This window comes from Neolamprologus brichardi, chromosome 13 (assembly GCF_056152115.1).
Source record: "Neolamprologus brichardi isolate AB-2024 chromosome 13, ASM5615211v1, whole genome shotgun sequence".
Lineage (NCBI taxonomy): Eukaryota > Metazoa > Chordata > Actinopteri > Cichliformes > Cichlidae > Neolamprologus > Neolamprologus brichardi.
In genome coordinates, this window is record NC_142116.1 from 7925591 (window position 1) to 7944631 (window position 19041).

The following is a 19041-nucleotide window of genomic DNA, read 5'->3' on the forward strand; positions in this document are numbered from 1 at the left end:
AGACTAACATCGCAACACGGCAGAGACCAAGGCAGAGGTCTGAACAGTCTGATGAAAATAAGAGAAGAGCATAAGTAAGGCAAAGTAGGAAACAGAGACGAGGCAAAAAGCATAAAGGGGGTGGGGCATGTTGATTTTGTTGTGTGCTGAGAGAGCCGTCCACCTTACCGCTCATCCCAACCACCACATCGCACTGACACCATCGCCTTTTCACTTCATCACCAATAACATTTGCAACATTACACTGACAAAATGCATAATAAACAATTACGAAAAATATGAGGATAATGACAGTGAAGCTGATCATTATCTACATGAAAACCAGTTAATGATTTTAAGAGAGACTGATCAAAGTTACTCACAATATCTCATCGTTTTGAAATTCCAGGACGCCGTGAGAGTCTTCAAAGTCTTCTCCACCTCCTCGCGCTGTTCCTTCCAACGTCTTGTATGGCAGCATGACCACGCCACGAGCCCCTGAGGTTCTCAGCACCTTCACCTCCATGGTGCCAACGCTCTCGCTGACATGGCATACGGGCTCCTCAAACGTAAAGATGCCGGCATGATCGTCGTCAAAGATGGTAACGGTTGCTGTGGATGGCATGCCGAGACAGGCCACTGAGTCAACGTGATTAGCTGACTCGCCCTCCTCAGGTTCCTCGCCTTCTGATGTCAACACTTTGACATTGGAAAGGTGAATCAAGAAGTTTTCATCCTCCTCAAAGATGTCGTCATCAATGATCCCCACACGGACCTCCTTCATCGTCTCGCCAGGCTTGAAAACCACGACACCCTCGGTGAACTCGTAGTCCGAGCCAGCGTTGGCTGTGCCATCTTCTGTCCGGTACTCCACAGAAACCGTCTTGCCCAGGTCGCCGCCACGCCGCACCACATTCACTGCCACTGTGCCACAGTTCTCAAGACACTGGTAAGAACCGGGCTCAAAAAAGATTTTGGAGACAGGATCGTTTTCGCCAGTTTCTGAGCGAACCTCGTGCATGCTCACAGCCTTTCGTGCTTGATCAGCAGCATGTTTTTTCAGGATGTTGCCAGCACCTGTCATCAGTCGGGTGGCCTGGCATCGATAGAAAGCACGGCTCTTCTGCTGCTGGCTCAGGACTTGGTAGTTGGCAAGCTCAATAAGTTGCTCCACCTGGTAAGAGAAAATAGAAAAAGCCACAAAGAGTGCAACATCATGCATTAATAGTAGATTTTCTGGGGGTATAAATCCCGACTCCCAGACTGCTGAAACAGTATCCTATTTTATGTTTTTAAAAGCTGTGTGTCACTGAACCAATGTGGTGGAGTTTCATCAAGCTCGGATGGATAAATAAGATCTAACTACATGTCACATCAATGACTACTGAACAAGAAACTGTCAAATAGCAGTAAAGTTATAATGAGTCAAACACTTACAGTAAGTCAAGCACAGTCTGGGGAAAAAAACAGATGTAAATTACATGCCAAGCCAACCACTTAGTTCTCTTTCGCAAAACCCTTTTTCTTGTAGAAGGACAAAAAAAATGTTATTTGAAAATGGTTCCAGAATTCAGAAATTTCGTCTTTGTGTAAATAGTAAGTCTGCAGCATTTTCTTTGTGAGAGAACAAATGAAAATACTGCATATTTTATTTGGAAATGTCTTTGGTTTCCTATTATTTTCTATATTCACCAATACATAAGTGTGAAATTCACTTGTAAATATATATAAATGCCTGAATTTATTAAGAATTTATCTAATATTCTGCAACAGACTGGTGATCTGACCCTGTAAAAATGAAAGCAAAGAGCAGTAGTTTTATATATTGCAGATTACCTTTGGTCTTGTGCAACTAGAGCAGCAATAGCAAGATATATTTCTGACTTTGTTACAAACCTCTTTGTCAGGATGTTTCTGTTTGAGCTCCTTCAGGATCTTGGCCATATCTCTCCGTGTTTCCTCCTCATCCAAGTCCTTCTCATCTATATCTAAGCCCAGTGGACCATCAAGGAAGTCAACACCATGAGAGTTCAGCATCTTTCCATCCATCTCAATGTCCACCTTAAAACAGAAGCAATAGAAGGAAGGAAGGAAGAAGTAATCAGTACACCTCATTTAAGATTTTGTCAATATATCAATTCTTTAGGCACTCTTCTGTAATCCCAAAGGTCACGTGAGAACTGCATGTATGTGATGAGAACACAACAACAAGCATGAAATCAAATAGTGAGTGTTTGTGTGAATCCAGTCATGTGCACATGTTGGTGTCCAATAAAACCGCTCAATCAAAGCACAGAAGGGTGCTACTAGACACTGGTCAGTGAGGGTTTTATCTGTCAGTGTTTCGAGGCTCAGATCTCACTGTTTTATTCTTAAAACTATTTGTCTTGTCAGTCAAATTTAGGTCAAGAACTGTCCGTTTCTGCTTGAAACTTTTGCTTACACATTTCCAAAGGTTTACTTTACATGTAACCATGGTAAGCTAGCAGTACCAGATCCCAAAGGATGGGTAGGTAATATATTAATCGTCAGTATTTGGATGTCACTTTATTTTGTAGCTGTCAGAATAAAGAAGTATTCTGTTTTTCACTGACATTGCATTTTTCGTAGAGAATCATTTCATTGATGAAACGTCCTTCGTCTCTTTTAACGGGAAGGCAATAAATACTCATTTTTTCCCTCAGGAACATATTTGAATAATAATTAGTTTAGTGATTTTTTTTTTTTTTCAGAAGATGAAATGAAAGTGTTCTTCATATACTTACGGAGCACTGATTCTTTATAATGCCATCAAGCAATAACAACATGGGCAATTTTCAAATGCAGAAGAAGAGACAACCAGGCTTCAAATTAACTGTAGCAAATAAACACAACCTACTCCACAGTACTGAAGATTTAATTAGATGTGTGTCATGCACTTCATCTTCACATGTGTCATCAGATAATAGTCAAAACGAGAAATTAATAGCTGACAATACTTAAGAAGGTATTTGTGTGTGTTTCATAACAACAGTTTAGCATGGCAAAATGTCATTCTGTAATACAGATTTGAGGTACACATTACTCATGAACACTCTTCACGCACTCGTTATCTTTTCCACCATGTGTTTGGATGAGGACAGCTTAATTATGTTTTTACTAGCTGACTCTTCTCACAGATATGTCGGATATGCTTTAGTTATAACTGTTAAGATTTTTATACGACACTAAGGAAGGCATTTTTTCTTCTGCAAAACTTGGTAGTAAGACATTGGTGAGATATGGGAATAAGAAACTGCTACAACAACAAAGTCCAACAGGGCAAATCAAGCAATTTAAGGAGGTTCCAAGAAGGAAAGGTCAGGCACATTAAAACTAATTTATTTGAACTGAAGATAAGAAAACTGTTCATTTTCCTGTCCTCACTCTTGTGTTCATTGCAAAAAACTGTACATGCCAAAGCATGGCAAAGAATAGTAGGCAGTAAGGTGTTTCTTACCCTTTCTGACATTTTATTTAGTGCATTCCCCAGATTTCAGTAATTGACTAGTTAAATGCAATAAACAGTTATATAATTTATACAAAAAATGTCTGTGGAAAATGAACCCTGGTGATAACGGCTGTGGCAACATTGACAGCATCATACCTTGGAAGGAAGTGGACGATCACCCTCGGTCTCAATGATCATGCCACGCTGCTTGCCAGTGCGGTAGCGCTTGTACACATACTTGTAAAACAGCAGGCGGCGATCGGCTATCCAGGCGAACACCACACAAATGGGGAAGAAGAGGAAAGTGAGCAGCCCCTCCCACACCTGCACAACGCCAGGTGAGATCACTGACAGAATCAGGTAGAGCCAAATGTAGGCAAAAATACTCCAGGTGGCCGTGACAAAGAACACACGGAGGTGCTTGACCTTCCTCGTCTCGCCATCAGGAACGACATACACACAAAGCCCGATGATGACAAACATGTTGAACGCTGCAGAACCCACAATAGTGGAGGGTCCCAGTGTGCCAGCCTCAAACCCATGACCAATAATTTCTATAATGGACAGGAGGATTTCAGGTGCTGAAGAGCCCAAAGCCATAAGGGTAAGGTTGGAGACCGTTTCATTCCAGATCCGGACAGTAGTGGTGGATGTTTCTCCATTGGGTTTCTTAATGGTGATCTCCTTTTCCTGTGATGTTATAACCTCTATTGATGCCATAAAGCGGTCTGCGATGATGGACACACCCAGGAACATGTAGACCAAAGCCACAAAGTAAACAGTTGCACGAGCGACCTTGTCTCCAAATGATGGGTTTTGGGGCTCCCAAATAGGCAGAATCACCCCATGTGAACACTGCTCAGGTTTACTGCATTCAGTTTTATTGGTGGACACAGCTGAAACAGAGCCACCCAGGCTTGCTTCAGGGGGTGCCCCGGCCAACGAGGGATGGAGATTGAGGAAGAGGATCACCGTAACAACTGTTAACCTCATGGTCGGGGGCAGACGGGAGGAGTGATCCCGACGGGCCATGTTGGTGTCAAGACCAGTACTCTGAGGTGTTAATGAGGATGTTGAACCTTCAGAGAGAAAACAACAGGAGAAAATACAAAGTATTATTAGAAATAAGACAAATGAATGTTGTTGAAAACAGGAATCAGTGGGGAATTCTAACATTTAAATCTCCTTTAACATGATTTTTATAATGTACTGATTTTCACTGGAAGATATTTGTTTACTTCAATTTACTTACACTAAATGATGCTGCCTGCAAGGTGCCAACATTATGAAATATTATGATAGAATGTTGTACACACAAGAGCACGTCAGCATTGATAAAGTACATGATAAGTTGGGAGGTGTGTGACTAAAACCAAATAGCTCAGTTCACATGAATGCATTAGGACCTTGTAAACACAACACCACAGAGATTAGCAGACATGTTTCAGGGCAGATGTTTGCATAGTTGTTTAAGGACACCAAGTTTGAATAATCACACCAAAGATAAACTTAAACTCCTGAGCTGAGCACTTTGGCTTTTCAGGGAGCAGCTTCTGAAACTTCCCTGCAGCGGTCCTGTAGCAATAATACTCTGCTCTACCTAATATAACACTGCTGGCAGTGGCCTTTATGAAAACAGTCTACTTCTCTCAGCAACAGTAACTTGTGAATAAGGTGTCTTTATTAAGATATCTTTTAAATATCACACACCCATAAGATGCCCACAGAGCTTCATCAATCTCCCCCGGTGAACACTTCAGAGAAAAGGTGTAGCATTCTGAGTAATTATTTCAGATTGTATTTTTTTAACACCTGATTTGGGCTTATTGTTTCCAAAACACACTTTAGCATTGAGATGTGGGCAGTTCACAAATTAATCGTGTGCTTATTTGTGTTTTAAGTGAAGGCATTCACACAGACTAATCACTTTTGTCATAAAAAGCCCATGTAGTGACATTTAATGACAGGTACCAAAGAAAATAGAAAAAAAACATGCAAACTAGGGCTGCCACAAACGATTATTTTGATAGTCGATTAGTTGACTAATCAGATCATGCATCTATTGGACATAAAACGTACAGCTTATTGCACCAGCATGCATCTGCTCTTATATAACTATCATTAGCTTACAGCTTTAAGTGTTTAAGGTATGTGCTAACTAAAAATAAAAACAAGATGATAGTTTATTAAATGTTAATGAAATTTGCAGATTGTTTTGGTGGAGTTTAATAAACTCAGCCATAGGGATGGGTATCGAAAACCGGTTCTTGTTGAGAACCGGTTCCCACTGTTTCAATTCCTTGGAATTGTTTGCCATTTTTGCAAACGATTCCCTTATCGATTCCAGTCGCCCCGAATGACGTCACCACGTTGCGGAGTTGCGTCATTTACCTGTCAGGAAACACGGCGCCTAAGTGGCTCAAACGCTCAAACGGATGACAACAGGGCAACTTGCAATACTTGAAAAGTAGATATTTCATTTAAGGGAGGAAACACTACGAATATGCAAAAGCATTTGCTCACAAAACACGCGATGATCTTAAATTAATGTTTAATTCCGCTCCGGAATCGTGAATCTCAACCCAGCAGCAGCGGTAACGTTTGCACGTCCTCTCCCGTTAATGCGGCAGGTAAATAATCAACTAACAGTGCATATTATGTTAGCGCGATCTGCCTTATTACAAAACCTGCCATTACTGTGCATTTAGGTGACCATGATGAGAGAGACAGACAGAATCTGGCTCAGATGCTGGCAGTTCTCACTGCAGTCTACCTGTAGCGTCTCCTTTCAGGCCAGGATAGACGAATGTCACCGAGCAGTGACTAAGTTTGTGGTAAAAGGCTTGCACCCATTTGCCACAGCAGATGCCCCCGATTTTCGGTAAGTGAATGTGTTTAATTGTAGGCAGGGACATTACTGGATATTCTTGTGTAATTGCTACTGAATAATTTATGTTATACTTTGTTATTGCTACAGAAGAATATTTATTTTATTATTTTACATTTACTATTTTTTTTTCCGGGGACCCTGTGACACCCCATTGAAGAGCCGTAGGCTGTGGATCTCTTAAGATCTCACTGTTGGGTTTGTAAGGCCATGTTACTCCTAAATGTCTATCTTATTCAAAGAGAAGATATAAAACAAAGTTCTAAGCTAATCGACCTTAATGTTCTCCTTTTTTAAAAAGAATCGATAAGAGAATCGATAAAGAATCAAATCATTAAACAGAATCGAAATTGGATCGGAATCGTGGAAATCTTATCAATACCCATCCCTACTCAGCCATCTCCTCCTTGCTATCTAAAATATAACAGGACACCAGAGTATATTCTCGAGCATCTCACACTTCTGATAATCAGTTGTCTGCTTGAAGTTTATTCAGCTGTGTAAAAACTATAACTTTAATCTCAGCCAAACCGATTTATTCAGGAACAAATTAAATACTGAAAAAAGCTGAACAATAACATTTTTAAGTTATCTAAGTGACTAATATATGTTTAACCTGAGTAGCGAAAGACAGCGGTGGGTTTGAAAACGATTTGCCGGGAGTCCGGTGTTCTTACCGGTTCTAGTGAGCCTTGCCCCTGGCTAGCTAGTGGGTAACAGACATCTCTGAAAACGTCAGAGCGCTTTTGCAAATATGTGGTGTCTTGATAAACTGAGCAGATATTTGAGGTTTACACAGCTACATTCTCGCCTGAAAATATGTTAAACTTTATTTTGTGACCCAAAAAGAATAATAAGAGTAATATTAAAAGTAACTAGCTGCCTCCATTGTTGACAACTATTTTGGGCCGCTATGAATTATCGGACACAACTTCTTGTTCGGGGTTTAACGGCAGCTGGCATCCTTGTACATGCAGTGCTGCCATCTTCTGTTTCAGTCCGTTATTACACTCTTAAATCCTACTACTCATTCCTGCATCTTTTGGGATCTTACAAAGCTTCAAACGATGAGTCGACTATTAAATTAGTCGTCGATGATTTTAATAGTCGACGTAATCATGACTAGTCGACGTAATCATGACTAGTCGACTAATCGTGGCAGCCCTAATGCAAACTGATGCAACTTAGTCCTAACATCAGACTCGTATCCGAGAACTAAATTCTTGCTCCAAGGTAAACAACATAATTGGAAATCTGGCATTGCAACACCTAAAACGTATCATCTTAAATACAAATCACTGAAAAATAACATGGATATTTTTCATAAGGCCGCTCATTTTTTATGGGAATTAATCAAACATATTGGAGCATTGGGACTCTGCTCTATAACATGATGAGTCTATTAGTGGACTCAAGGCAATTCTCTGGCATGTCTCTCTCTATCTTGGTGGCCTTGGAGTCTTTGCCTCATTTGTTTCTGTATTGTATGCACTTTTGTATGCAACAATGTGAGGGTCAGACAGCAGAGCAGTAGACAAAATATTAGAAAGTACTTTATCTGAATGAAAGGAGGAAAAGAAAATATTAAATTGCTCCAAGTGAAAGGATAAACTTAGAATTGCAATGTTCATGTGAGTTGTAAAAAAGTGCATTTACTGTAGTTTGTAAATACTGCACAGCTTAAATTCGAGTCTCCTGAATTAGTGCAACCTCGTTTCATCAAAATTTGCATGACTATAAAAGGTGCTGGGTTGCGGATGGTTATATAATTTAGTTTAAACTTCAGGAGAAAAAAACACATCCTCTCCTGGACCATTCCACAGAATTAAAGCCACACAGATTTTGCACGTTTGTATCTATACTTTCAATGCCTCTATGTCTAAATACAATGAAAAGAATCTTGAAAAAAAAAATCCATATTTTCACAAAAAAAAATGTTCATGCTAGATCTTACCAATAATTTTAAATGTTCTTTGACTTTTGCTATAGTGCGTCGTCATGACTGAACTATAAAATGTGCTTGATTAAAATTAAAGGTGGCCTGTTGTGCTCATTTCCAGCTTGGTGTTACTCCCAGTTATAAAAAGACTTTTTATGTGATTCTTGCCTTGGTGATGCCCCACAATTCATTCAGTTTCTGAAAAATTAGATTAAATTAAATTGTTTTCTGACTGGCTGCAGTTCACAACATACAGCACAGCTTGAGCGATCTGAGTTTGCCAAATACACCGACCATGCTGAAACAGAACAAGTGTAGCAAATTAAAACTAATTTACACAAAACAGTAGTGTAAATTAATTTGACCACTTTTTAATTGTTTAAGAAAAGCAATAAAGCAATGATAAAAGAGGTAATCCATTGAATTAAAGATCAATAACCAGAATTAAGAGACAAAACAAAGAACAAAGCTCAGATCAGAACCTTTTTCAAACAAGCTTTTTTCTTTTCAACTATTCACCCACAAGTGGAGCATGCAACACCTCCAACCTCTCAGTGACCACTCTCCATCGCAAGCTGATTGCGGAGGTTGCCTGCAGGTAGGCAAGCTGTCCCCAAACAAACATGGTCTGACTCAGACAGACTGCAGTCAGTCAGGTAATAGCCTCCATAGCACCTTTATCCATTTGCAGTTAATATAGTGTGGTGCAGCAGCTACGTCAGGAGGGATTTCAGAAAACCTTGTCCAGGTATGAGGTTCTGGCTGGTTTCTAAATGTAGTTATTGTGAATTTCTGTTTAATGTTAATTTTTCTGCACATTAACAGCAACAGTCCTGTGATTCTTGCCACTTTATCATAGATAATCACAGTAATATCACAAACAGACTGTATGTAATTGTTCATTTGACCCCATTCAATCACAAACTGATAGCAGACTGACTCTGTCTTACTGTTGTTTTATCAGTGTCTTGACGCACCAAAGTCTCCTTGAAAATGGCAAGTGACTGCAAGCGGTAAAAGCCCTGGATCTCATCTTTGAAGCAATGATTTAAAGGGTAATGAGATCGCATTGTATACATACAAATTCATTGCATACTGTCGCAATAATTTTGATTATGCTGCAGTTAGGAACCACTGTTTTTCCTATGTGACAATAGCTGTACACAGCACAATTTTGCTAAGCTACTACAATAACTATTATAAATATAAATATATGTTTTTCAACATGAACAAAATTTTCTGTCCTATTAAGCCAAGAATCCATTCTGACGCTATTCATAGCAAAACACACAATAAAAGATCCTTTAAGAATCCATTGAGAATATAATACAGTATACAGTATGGAGAGTATTTGTGTGTGTGTGTGTGTGTGTCTCGCTTAATGGTGTTGAAGATGTTTGCTGGCTAAATCTGTTACTTTGTAATGTGAAATCCACCAGTGGTGAATTTAAATATTTGGGTTAAATGAACCAAATGTTTATCTGCTGCCCCGATGTTTACTGAGTGGGCTCTGCTGTGGTGTAAGAGCTTTGTGCTCAGACATTAGGAAAATTAACTCTCAACAAAATTACATGTCTACTTAATTAAACTTCAATTTGCCAAGGTCATAACCAACCATTCCCGCCTTGGTTAATGGTAGTCAGCAGCTCCTTGCCTTATACGGGCTTCTTGTGTGGTCACAAAAGCTTTTATGTTACTTTTCCAACTGATCAATAATTCAGTGTGCTCTGGAATTCGGCTGTTTTCACTTAGAAATGTCATTTTTCTAAAAGGCAGATGGCTGAACATAACACCAAAAGCCAGTTCTTCTCCATTCAATATGTTCTAAAGCTTCACGACACAATTGGAGGTTATAAAGGTCGCAAAATTTGTAGATATGGTCAAAAAGGACAAAAGAAAATGTACAACTGAACCTGGAACAGGGTAGGTGTGTAGAAATTCAGTAAACCATCTCTCTAAATTAGCCGTGAGTGGGAATTTTACTACGATTGATGTTGCTCAATTGGTGCAGTTACATTTTTATGTCAAACAGAAGCAGTATATTGCTACAAGTCTTCGCATGTTTCCAGTAGTAATGTCAGAAAAGGAAGGAAAATAGGGTTTGTTTTCCAGGTTAGCAAGGTAGAGCCATTCTTTTATTATTGCCAATTAGCAATTGGACCTTTAACGTTCCCCTAAAACATACAGGGGATGTGGGAAAGTGACAAGAAGTGTCTGGGTTACCCCGTTTTGAATCAATAAAATGTTGATCACAAAAAAGAAGTGTCTGGGTTGAAAAAAAAAAGGAGACTCGAAGGTGAACTTGTTAAATTAAAGGTTTTTATTAATGTTTTTATTACGAATGAAACTGAAACAGACGGACAAACGACTGTCACCTTTAAACGAAAGGAAACAACCAAACCCAGGAGTTTCAGTTAAACTGAAAAATAAGTAAAAAAAAAAAAAAGGCTAAGTCAACAAAACACACACTCCTCTCCACAGAGCAGCAGTAAGCAGCCACCACTCACAGCCCACTAGCTGCAACCCAGCAAGGCTCTCTGGCACTAGAACTCACCTTTCTCTGACCTTAAGCACTCTCTTAATTGTAGAGTTATTTGCCACCATTTTTGTAACCTAAGGCAGGACACACCCAAACAAGGCCAAAATCACAGCAGGCCCTGCTCCACAAGCACCACACTTGTTTATTTTGCGGGGCTTAAAAACATCACTGCAGCACGTTCATGGATAGAACTTGTTCAATGCTGTTCATATGGCTCATTTAGCCAGTCACAAATACACAACTGTGGCTGTCCTGATAACAAGTTTCACAGTTTTACTGCCGTTTACATGCATGCTGCCATCTTGGATTGTGAAGTCAGGGTTGGTGAGGCTGCTCCAAAGTTTGTGTTCCAACTTTAGGGGGTGTTCCAGTTGAAAATTCCAACTGGGAACTAGGAAATTCAGCCCTCCAACTTAAAAAAAACGGCACTAGAAGTCCATAAGCACAGGAAAAAAACTACAAATGGCACAGCATAAGCTACTAATGGAAGGTCACAATTAGTGCCGTTATGCCTTTCGTATCTGTGATGTGGAGGAGAGCTCAGTCAGCTTTTGAAATACTTTGCTTTTGGTACTTTCTGGTACTTACTGGTCCGCGGCAACTCACTTGCTTAAAAACCCACTTGCTTTATTGCTCACTATAGTGTTTTTCCTGTGTTATTATCTGTTCAAATGATTCATTTCATCTGTGCAATTTTGATGGGTCTGTGACCCTGAATAGGACAAACATGGAAAAACATAAGGATGAATAGATTATTGCAGTGACAACAACACTGGAGCTGCCAGAGCCCTCTCACAAACAGAGGAAGGGTGAATTGTGTTAAACTGCACAAAATACAGCAGTTGCTGGCTGTTTTTAGATCGTTTGGTCATTTAAACTACTTCCAGGCTTTCTTCCTTTCCCCTTGGGGCTTGAGTCTCCTAGCTTTTACCATAAAACATGGTTAATAGTCTGCATTCTTAAAAAATAAAGCAGTAGATTATGTATATACTATCAGCTGCGCATGCCACAGTTCCTAATATAACACAGTTCATTGGCTAACCCTGGGTAAGCACTCCAGTTTCTGTTCCTTCCTCCATTTTTTCCATCTAGCTTGCTTAAAATTCATCCTCACGAACAGGAATCCTTGATAGACCCACCTTACACAGTTTTGGTTGCTTAACGCTTTATCAGAAGATTACACTTCAGATGACATAAGATAATCACCCACACTGTTTACAGTTCAGGGCTTGTTTCTTGCCTGCAACATCCTGTAAGAACATCCTGTAACATTAATGGCAACTTGATAAAGGAAAAGATAATGACCTGGATCGTATCAGAGCCAAACTTTAGGGAACGTGTCTGTTGTTAGTGCTTGAGTGGCTTTGTGGCTGAACAGTGGCTGCTATTTTGGATTTTCTAATTGAAATATCAGGTTTCAGAATATCCGTCATGATTTTCCCTAGTGTTGTGACCTCAAAAACTTGGCTCCGTTTCAAGAAGAACACAGCAGACGAAAATCCAGCCTCAGAAAAAGACAACAGACACAGAAACTGGACCACTGAATCTTACTCCCCAGAGGCAACAACAAAGACAGAAAGCGTAAAGTTAACGAAACGAAAACCATGTGCTGCAGCGAAACAAGCTGTTGCTTCTCTGGCCCAGAACTGTTATGTCTTGAGAGCCTTTGAAGATAGCACCCAAAGATGCCAAGAAGGCAGCTGATCAGACCAACAGGAAACAGAGCAAGGACAGAGAGAAGTCAGGAGGAATACATAAGACGAGACCTCACATTTTGCATAAACTTCGAATGTTTATCTGAAACTGAATCACATATTTTTGCAAATAACACAGTGGTCAAATAATTGAAAATAAAATGAAATGGTGTGCTTGAGAATGCAGTGAGTGAAGGTAACAGCCTCAGCGTGCTGCTCTCAGCCTATCTGCGATGCATTTTCCTCGCTATGGGACAGGCGGCGATAATGAAATATTTAAACCAGTGAGTGAAAGCGAGACAAAGAAATGTGGTAAAGTAAATAAAAATGGGAGCACAAGAGACGTAAGAAGAAAGGGGCTGAAGGAGAGGAGTGTAATGTGGAAAACAGTACCTAGTTTAGCGATAAGGAGAATCAGAGACAGGCAGATGAAAAGAAAAAATACAAGGTAGCAAACATGAGGCTAATCTAACATAATCTCACCTCTTCAAATGAAATAACACCACAGGGATATTCCACTGAATGTGAGTGCAAGCACAGGCCAAAATAGACACACACACACACACACACACACTATCGCCTGGAAACAACTGAAGATTAATGGTCTGCATTTACCATCATTAGAATGATGTTGAGCCCTTTTATCTGGATCTCTCTAACAGCCAGGCCCCCAGCAAAGACGTCCTGTCATATTATTACACTTGTAGAGGTGGAAATGATCAGACTGCCACTGCAGCACACTGGGTTATTTCCTACTTTTACGTCTGACCAATGACTATCTGAATACCTGGGTTGTGATAAGAGACATGAATGTGTGGGAGGGCAATGATGAAGAAACAGGAGTTGTGCAAGACCAAAAAAAAAGAACTAAATTGTTAAAGGCTGAAACAAATTATCAAATGATTTCCCTTATTTACAGTTTCCTACTCATTCAAGAGATGGGAAATGATATAAGGCACATAATTATCTTCAACTTTGCCATCTTTAACCCTTTCTATGTTTATGGTATAATCCACATAAGGAAGCACGCGGGTAAAAATATCCTGCATTATGTACATTCTGCTAAAGAGATGGCATCTTCCCCTTTCTTCAATAGGTTCAAATTTCACAAGTATTCTGTGGTTTTATCTTACATGGTTATATAGTTTATGTCATCGGGCTTCCTAAAAATGAAGCAATTTTCCAGGAACATGCAGTAACAACGTTACACGCCACCAGCAGCCAATTAAATCTTCACAATAGCTTCATGTATTTTGTAATCTGAAATAATGAAAAAAGTATTTTTGACAGTGCCCTTCCACCAGTCATGAGGTGACATCATATTGTGTAACAAAAAAATAATTTCACAGTAGGTTTCTTCAGCTTTACGGAGCATTTTAGGGACTTCCAGCTCTGTTTTTGTTTTATTGCCTGTGACTGTGCCACTTTAGACCTCTTGCAGTACTGTCAAAAACCTGTTTTTTTAATCACAGGGAGGATGATATTATCAAGAAAATAAACACACTAATAAAACCACTGCACACAAACTGCTGACAGACAATGTTTGTGACTAGCTTGGGGATCATAAAGAAGCATCTAGCAGCTTAAAGTTACATTCCCTTGAGGAGCTTGATAAAAGCTATTGTTTGTGTCAGTTGCTGTTATTTAACCTGCAGACACTACTTGGGTGCAATTGCTCAGTAAATAAAGGGAAGTTGAAGCTGATAATGAATACCGGACTTAGCATTTCCTTTCTAGTGAACAGTCACCACATGTAAATAATTAGATACATCAGTGCACCAGTTCTCTTCTGAACAGCAATCAACAAACTACATAGCTTTATTTTTTAAGTGTCCAGTTTTGTCTTGTTTAAGCCAAGAGTTCCAAATATGAAAAAGTTCTACACCAAACATCTAATAAAAAGTCAAATGTTTTTCTTTGACACCTATTTCACTGACACTTTATCACGTCTAATACTCAGTATTCAAATCAACTAATGACTCCAGAAAGCTTCCATTTCCTGTAAACGCTATTCACTCAAAAATAAAGGTACAATGGCCATTGGCTTTGTTGACTAAGACTAAACACAAAGCACTTACAGAAATGAAGCCTATGCATAAGTTAAATAAGGAAGATCTGTTGTCACACATCTCTCTGCTTCCCTGATTTTTGCAGCTAATCTAAGCTTTACACCATTTCCAGTTTCCCATGCTGTCAAGCTGATTGTGACAACACTGATCAAGTCCAAACATCTTGCAGATGCCTTCATGCAACCAACCTCCTCCCTATTACTCAGCCTCCATTCGAGCCTGTGTCGTCATCTCCACTACCAGCATCTAAACTCCCGGGAGTCCTGCCCTAATCTCTATCACCGCTGGGATTAGATTCTGGTGTGATGGGCCAGCTGAGTCTAACCACTAAATATCTAAAACTGAATTTTTACATCAATAAATCGTGTTCATTTCCTTCTAATGATCTTATTGAACTGAGTATTGCTTTTTTAACTTTCACAGTTTAGCACACTTTTAAAGGAATTAAAGAGTCTAGCAGTTCTATAACAAAAACAACAGTTAGTGTATAAGTAATGATCTTTACAAAGCCTTTAATAAATTTTCTATCCACCTTTACTTGACTTTACTGATATGGATGGCACATAGAACACCAGGAGGAACAACTCAGTGCATTTAAGTATATCAGGACAACCCATTCAAGTTGGGGAAGAAAGATGACTTAAGTGAATCTGAACATGCCATGGTTGCTGATGTGAGACAGGTTCTCTAGAGTTCAGAGAGAATGCTTGAAACAAGAAGAAAATATCCAGTGAGCGCCAGTTCTCTGGGTGAAAATGCTTTGTTGATGTCAGAGGTCAGAGGAGACTGGCCAGGCTGCTTCAAGCTAATAGGAAGGCGGCAATAACCACTCATTACAACCAAGGCATGCAGAAGGGCATCTCTGAACTCACAGCAGCAGAAGACCTCGCCAGGTGTTTCTCCTGTCAGCTAAGAACAGAGTAATCAAAAGTGAACAATAAAAGACTGGAAAAGTGTTGCCCGTTTTGATGAGTGTCTGATTTCTGTGCTGATCGTAGGGTCAGAATATGCCATAAACAATACAAAAACATGAATCCATACTGCCTTTTCTGGTTCACACTGCTGCTGCTGCTGGGGGATTTTTTTTTAACACACTTTGGCCCTCTTACTATCAATAGAGCATCATTTAACTGCCATAGCCTACATGTGTATAGTTGCTGACTATGCCCATCTTCTGATGGCTGCTTCCAGCAGGATATCGAACATTGTCACAAAGGTCAGGTCTTCTCAAACTGGTTTCTTGAACATGGTGATGACTTCACTGTACTCAAATGACCTCTATTGTCACCTGATCTCAATCCAAAGACAGCACTTTTGGGATGTGGGATATTCTCATCACAAACTGGCAGTAACCATGTCATGTTATCATGTTAATATGGTCCAAAATCTCCCAGGATCTCGTTGAATCTATACCAGCATTATTTTATAGCAATACACCCACAAATTAAACTAAGGATTCCCACTAATCCGCATAATTAATTACTAAAAATAATGATAAATCTCAGTGACTGCACCAAACTGCAAATTGATTTCTAATAGATAGACCCTGTCTCTGAGCTCATCTTGAATGGCTAATTACTTGCCCATTGAGTGTTGAACTGACTGTATTAGTATAAACACCTTGACAAAAAATGTGGCAAAACAGTGAAAAAGGAGCATTTACTTTACAAGGGAATGTCTGAGATGTAGCAAAATTTACTGTTTTTCTCATGATTTTCTCCTCAGTGTTGCATTTTCACAAGCATCACCTGATTTGTTCTTGTTTACTGTAAACTATAGTGAACAGGGTCTTTTTTGCTGAAAGAAGCAGAACAGCTTAGGGATGTGTGGGGAAAAAAGATGAATGGAAATATTTTTTTCAAATGATGTCATTCTTGAAAAAAGTCATTTTGACCTAATATTAGCATAACCTAACAATCATAGAGGAAAACAAAGCCTTCAACTGAACTATTACTATTAGGATTAAAACAAAAATTCAAAATTCAAATTTAATGCAAAAAAAAAAAAAAAAGAATTCATATCTGACTTGGAATTTTTTTCAGTACACTCATGGCATTAATAATACAGAATTATTACATTTACATCTGATACAGTTAAACGTCTAGTCACAGACTCAGCTTCCTCTCAGACATTGAGCACTGACTTAGCTTTAGCTGTCACCTACAAGTGTGGAAGTTGCGTGCATGTGTGGTACATTCTCACACAACCAGGTTAAGAACAAGCCTAATGTACACCCACTGAGAGGCGACCTGAATCTAGTGTCTGATATGGGAAAAGTTCCAATTTTATTATTGGAAAATGGGTCTCTTACGGAAAATCTTAAACTGATTTGTCTTAATTCCTACTCTGGATTAACATCACTGCAGCAGGACGAGTTCTTTAAAAAGACATAAAAAAAAATGCAGCACTGCTAGGAGTTAAATAAAGCTGTAAAGGCTGACTGACATTCTTTTTTTATTGTTAAAAATAAATATTTTATATCATCCACACTGAACGAGCTCCAGTTCCTCAGTGTCATGACCATTAAAGCCCCGACTCATGCCAGGCGAAAGCGAAATGCCTAGAAAGCCTACATGATACCGTCTTGATTTGCCAAGCAATCCTCAACAGATGAGACACTTGGAGTGTCACACGGGGGCAATAATTACTTTACGGTATAGGTTTACATTAACTAATATGTGAAGCTCTGCTACCGTTTGGTTTAAAAACCTTTCCCAAAAGCAGACAGAAAATTAAACAAAAATTAAGCCAGTTTTTCCCTCTGTGTCTTTAAATCCAACTTGTTAGTAAAAAAAAGTACTAAATCAGAAGCCCACTGAAACTCAAACACCGGGTCCACGCGCAGCTTTTCCCCGAAACCTGCTCTCCACTGATGCACAAAGGCACTCCATCACCTCCGAATTGCACTGCTTGGCGCACAGGACATGGAACCTGCAGAATTGCTCAAATGTGTCTTTCAATGCGCATTCACTCTTTACAAGGATTACCATACAGAGCAGGGAAATTTAGCTTTGGTTGCGAATGTTTGTCACCCAACTTCCACATTGAACGCCTATAAAAAGGTGAGAGCATGGCTGTCTGAACGTGCTCAGCATCCGTAATGACTCCTCTATAAATAAGTGGGGCAGGCGGCTAGAGGAGTGGAGAGCGTGGAAGGAGCGTGGACGTGTAGAGCAAATAAAGGGGGAAAAAATAATACACCCCATGAAACCATGCTGTCTGTTCACTTTGGCGAAAAACCATTGATAAGCACCTCCCATCGTACTCGGTGCTTTCTAAGCCCAAGCTTCAATCTATGTACATTTCCAAATCACAGTGGAAGAAAGGCGCAGTGTGGAAAGCTCGGTGGGGGAGAATGGGAGTGAGGGAACATCGTTTCCACACTGCATCCAAACCCTTCCGACGCATGGTGCCTTCAGTCTTCAGTCGGAGCTCCACGAGACGAAAGGGTCCGCTTTCCATCCCATTCACTCTACCTCCCTGTGTAAAACTTGCTTTTACCAGACAAAGCCGCAAAATGTATGCAAAGCTGCCCACATCGCTATTAATGTCATTATCCGTAATGAAGCACACCCAGAAAACTGCAGAGTGCCTACCTTTTATTCCCTTGAGTGGCCACGATCCGGAGAAGTCCGTAGTAAAAGCTGCACTGTAGCTCTACTAATAATATTAGTAGAACAAGGAGTAAGAGGAGGAGTAGTAGTAGTAGTAGAGGTAAGCCAGTGGTGGGGAATGGTAATGGAGACGCAGGGAGCTCTTATATGCCAGCCAAGACGGCGTATCCACCGATCGAGACGCACGAAAGGAGGGAAGAGTCTGGATTCCCATGCAGCGCCTGGTTATTTGTTGCTGTTATCTTCGTTTGTTGCCTACTCCTCGTTTCCATGTAGTTCGACCTGGCTGACCTGTATGATCGGATGACCGGAGCGGTGCTTCATTAGCATGCCCGCATTTGTTGGGACAAGGCTCGCAGCAGATCGGACTTCTTCCTCATTCTTCCCTTCCCGTCCCCCCCCCCCAAGCGCGCGCGAGTAAGAGAGCTAGAGTGTATGAGACTGAGAGTGTGCCTGTGTGTGTGTGCGTGTGTGTGTATGTGTGTCAGCGTGTGAGCAGGTCTCTCTTTCGCCTGTTCCCTCACAAACCGACTGAGGATCAGCTCAGCCTCTGTCTCTCTCTCCCTTCTTCTCTCTCTCTCCCTCCCTCTCTCTCCCTCTCTCTCTCTCAGCATGTGTGTTTATAGGTCCATACACACTGTGTGTTTCTCTCTCGGATACTCTGCCCCCCTCCGTTACTGGCATATTCGCTTACAGGAATGTCCATTTGAAAATAGTCCAAAAACATGTCACGCTGTTATGATAATCCATGTCTTAATTTTCTTTCTTAAGAGAAGTTTATCATTATTATTGGATCACATGCACAAGAACAAAGTATCATGTAGGTGTAGCAACCAGTTTCTTGACTATTC

At 40.1% G+C, this 19041-nt stretch overlaps 1 protein-coding gene across 3 annotated transcripts in view; it reads right to left on the bottom strand.

The window, feature by feature from the left end:
• slc8a1b (solute carrier family 8 member 1b) overlaps positions 1 to 18716 on the bottom strand; it is a 134752-nt gene extending 116036 nt beyond the window's left edge. For all 3 annotated transcript variants that reach the window (XM_006783563.3, XM_006783564.3, XM_035904725.2), the window contains exons 1-4: positions 18173 to 18716; positions 3605 to 4527; positions 1876 to 2040; positions 363 to 1153 (exon numbers count right to left, since the gene is read on the bottom strand). In XM_006783563.3, coding sequence (XP_006783626.1) covers positions 363 to 1153; positions 1876 to 2040; positions 3605 to 4480 — 1832 coding nt within the window. In that variant the 5' untranslated portion in view covers positions 4481 to 4527; positions 18173 to 18716. The remainder of the gene's footprint in view (positions 1 to 362; positions 1154 to 1875; positions 2041 to 3604; positions 4528 to 18172) is intronic.
• Positions 18717 to 19041: the final 325 nt, after the last annotated feature.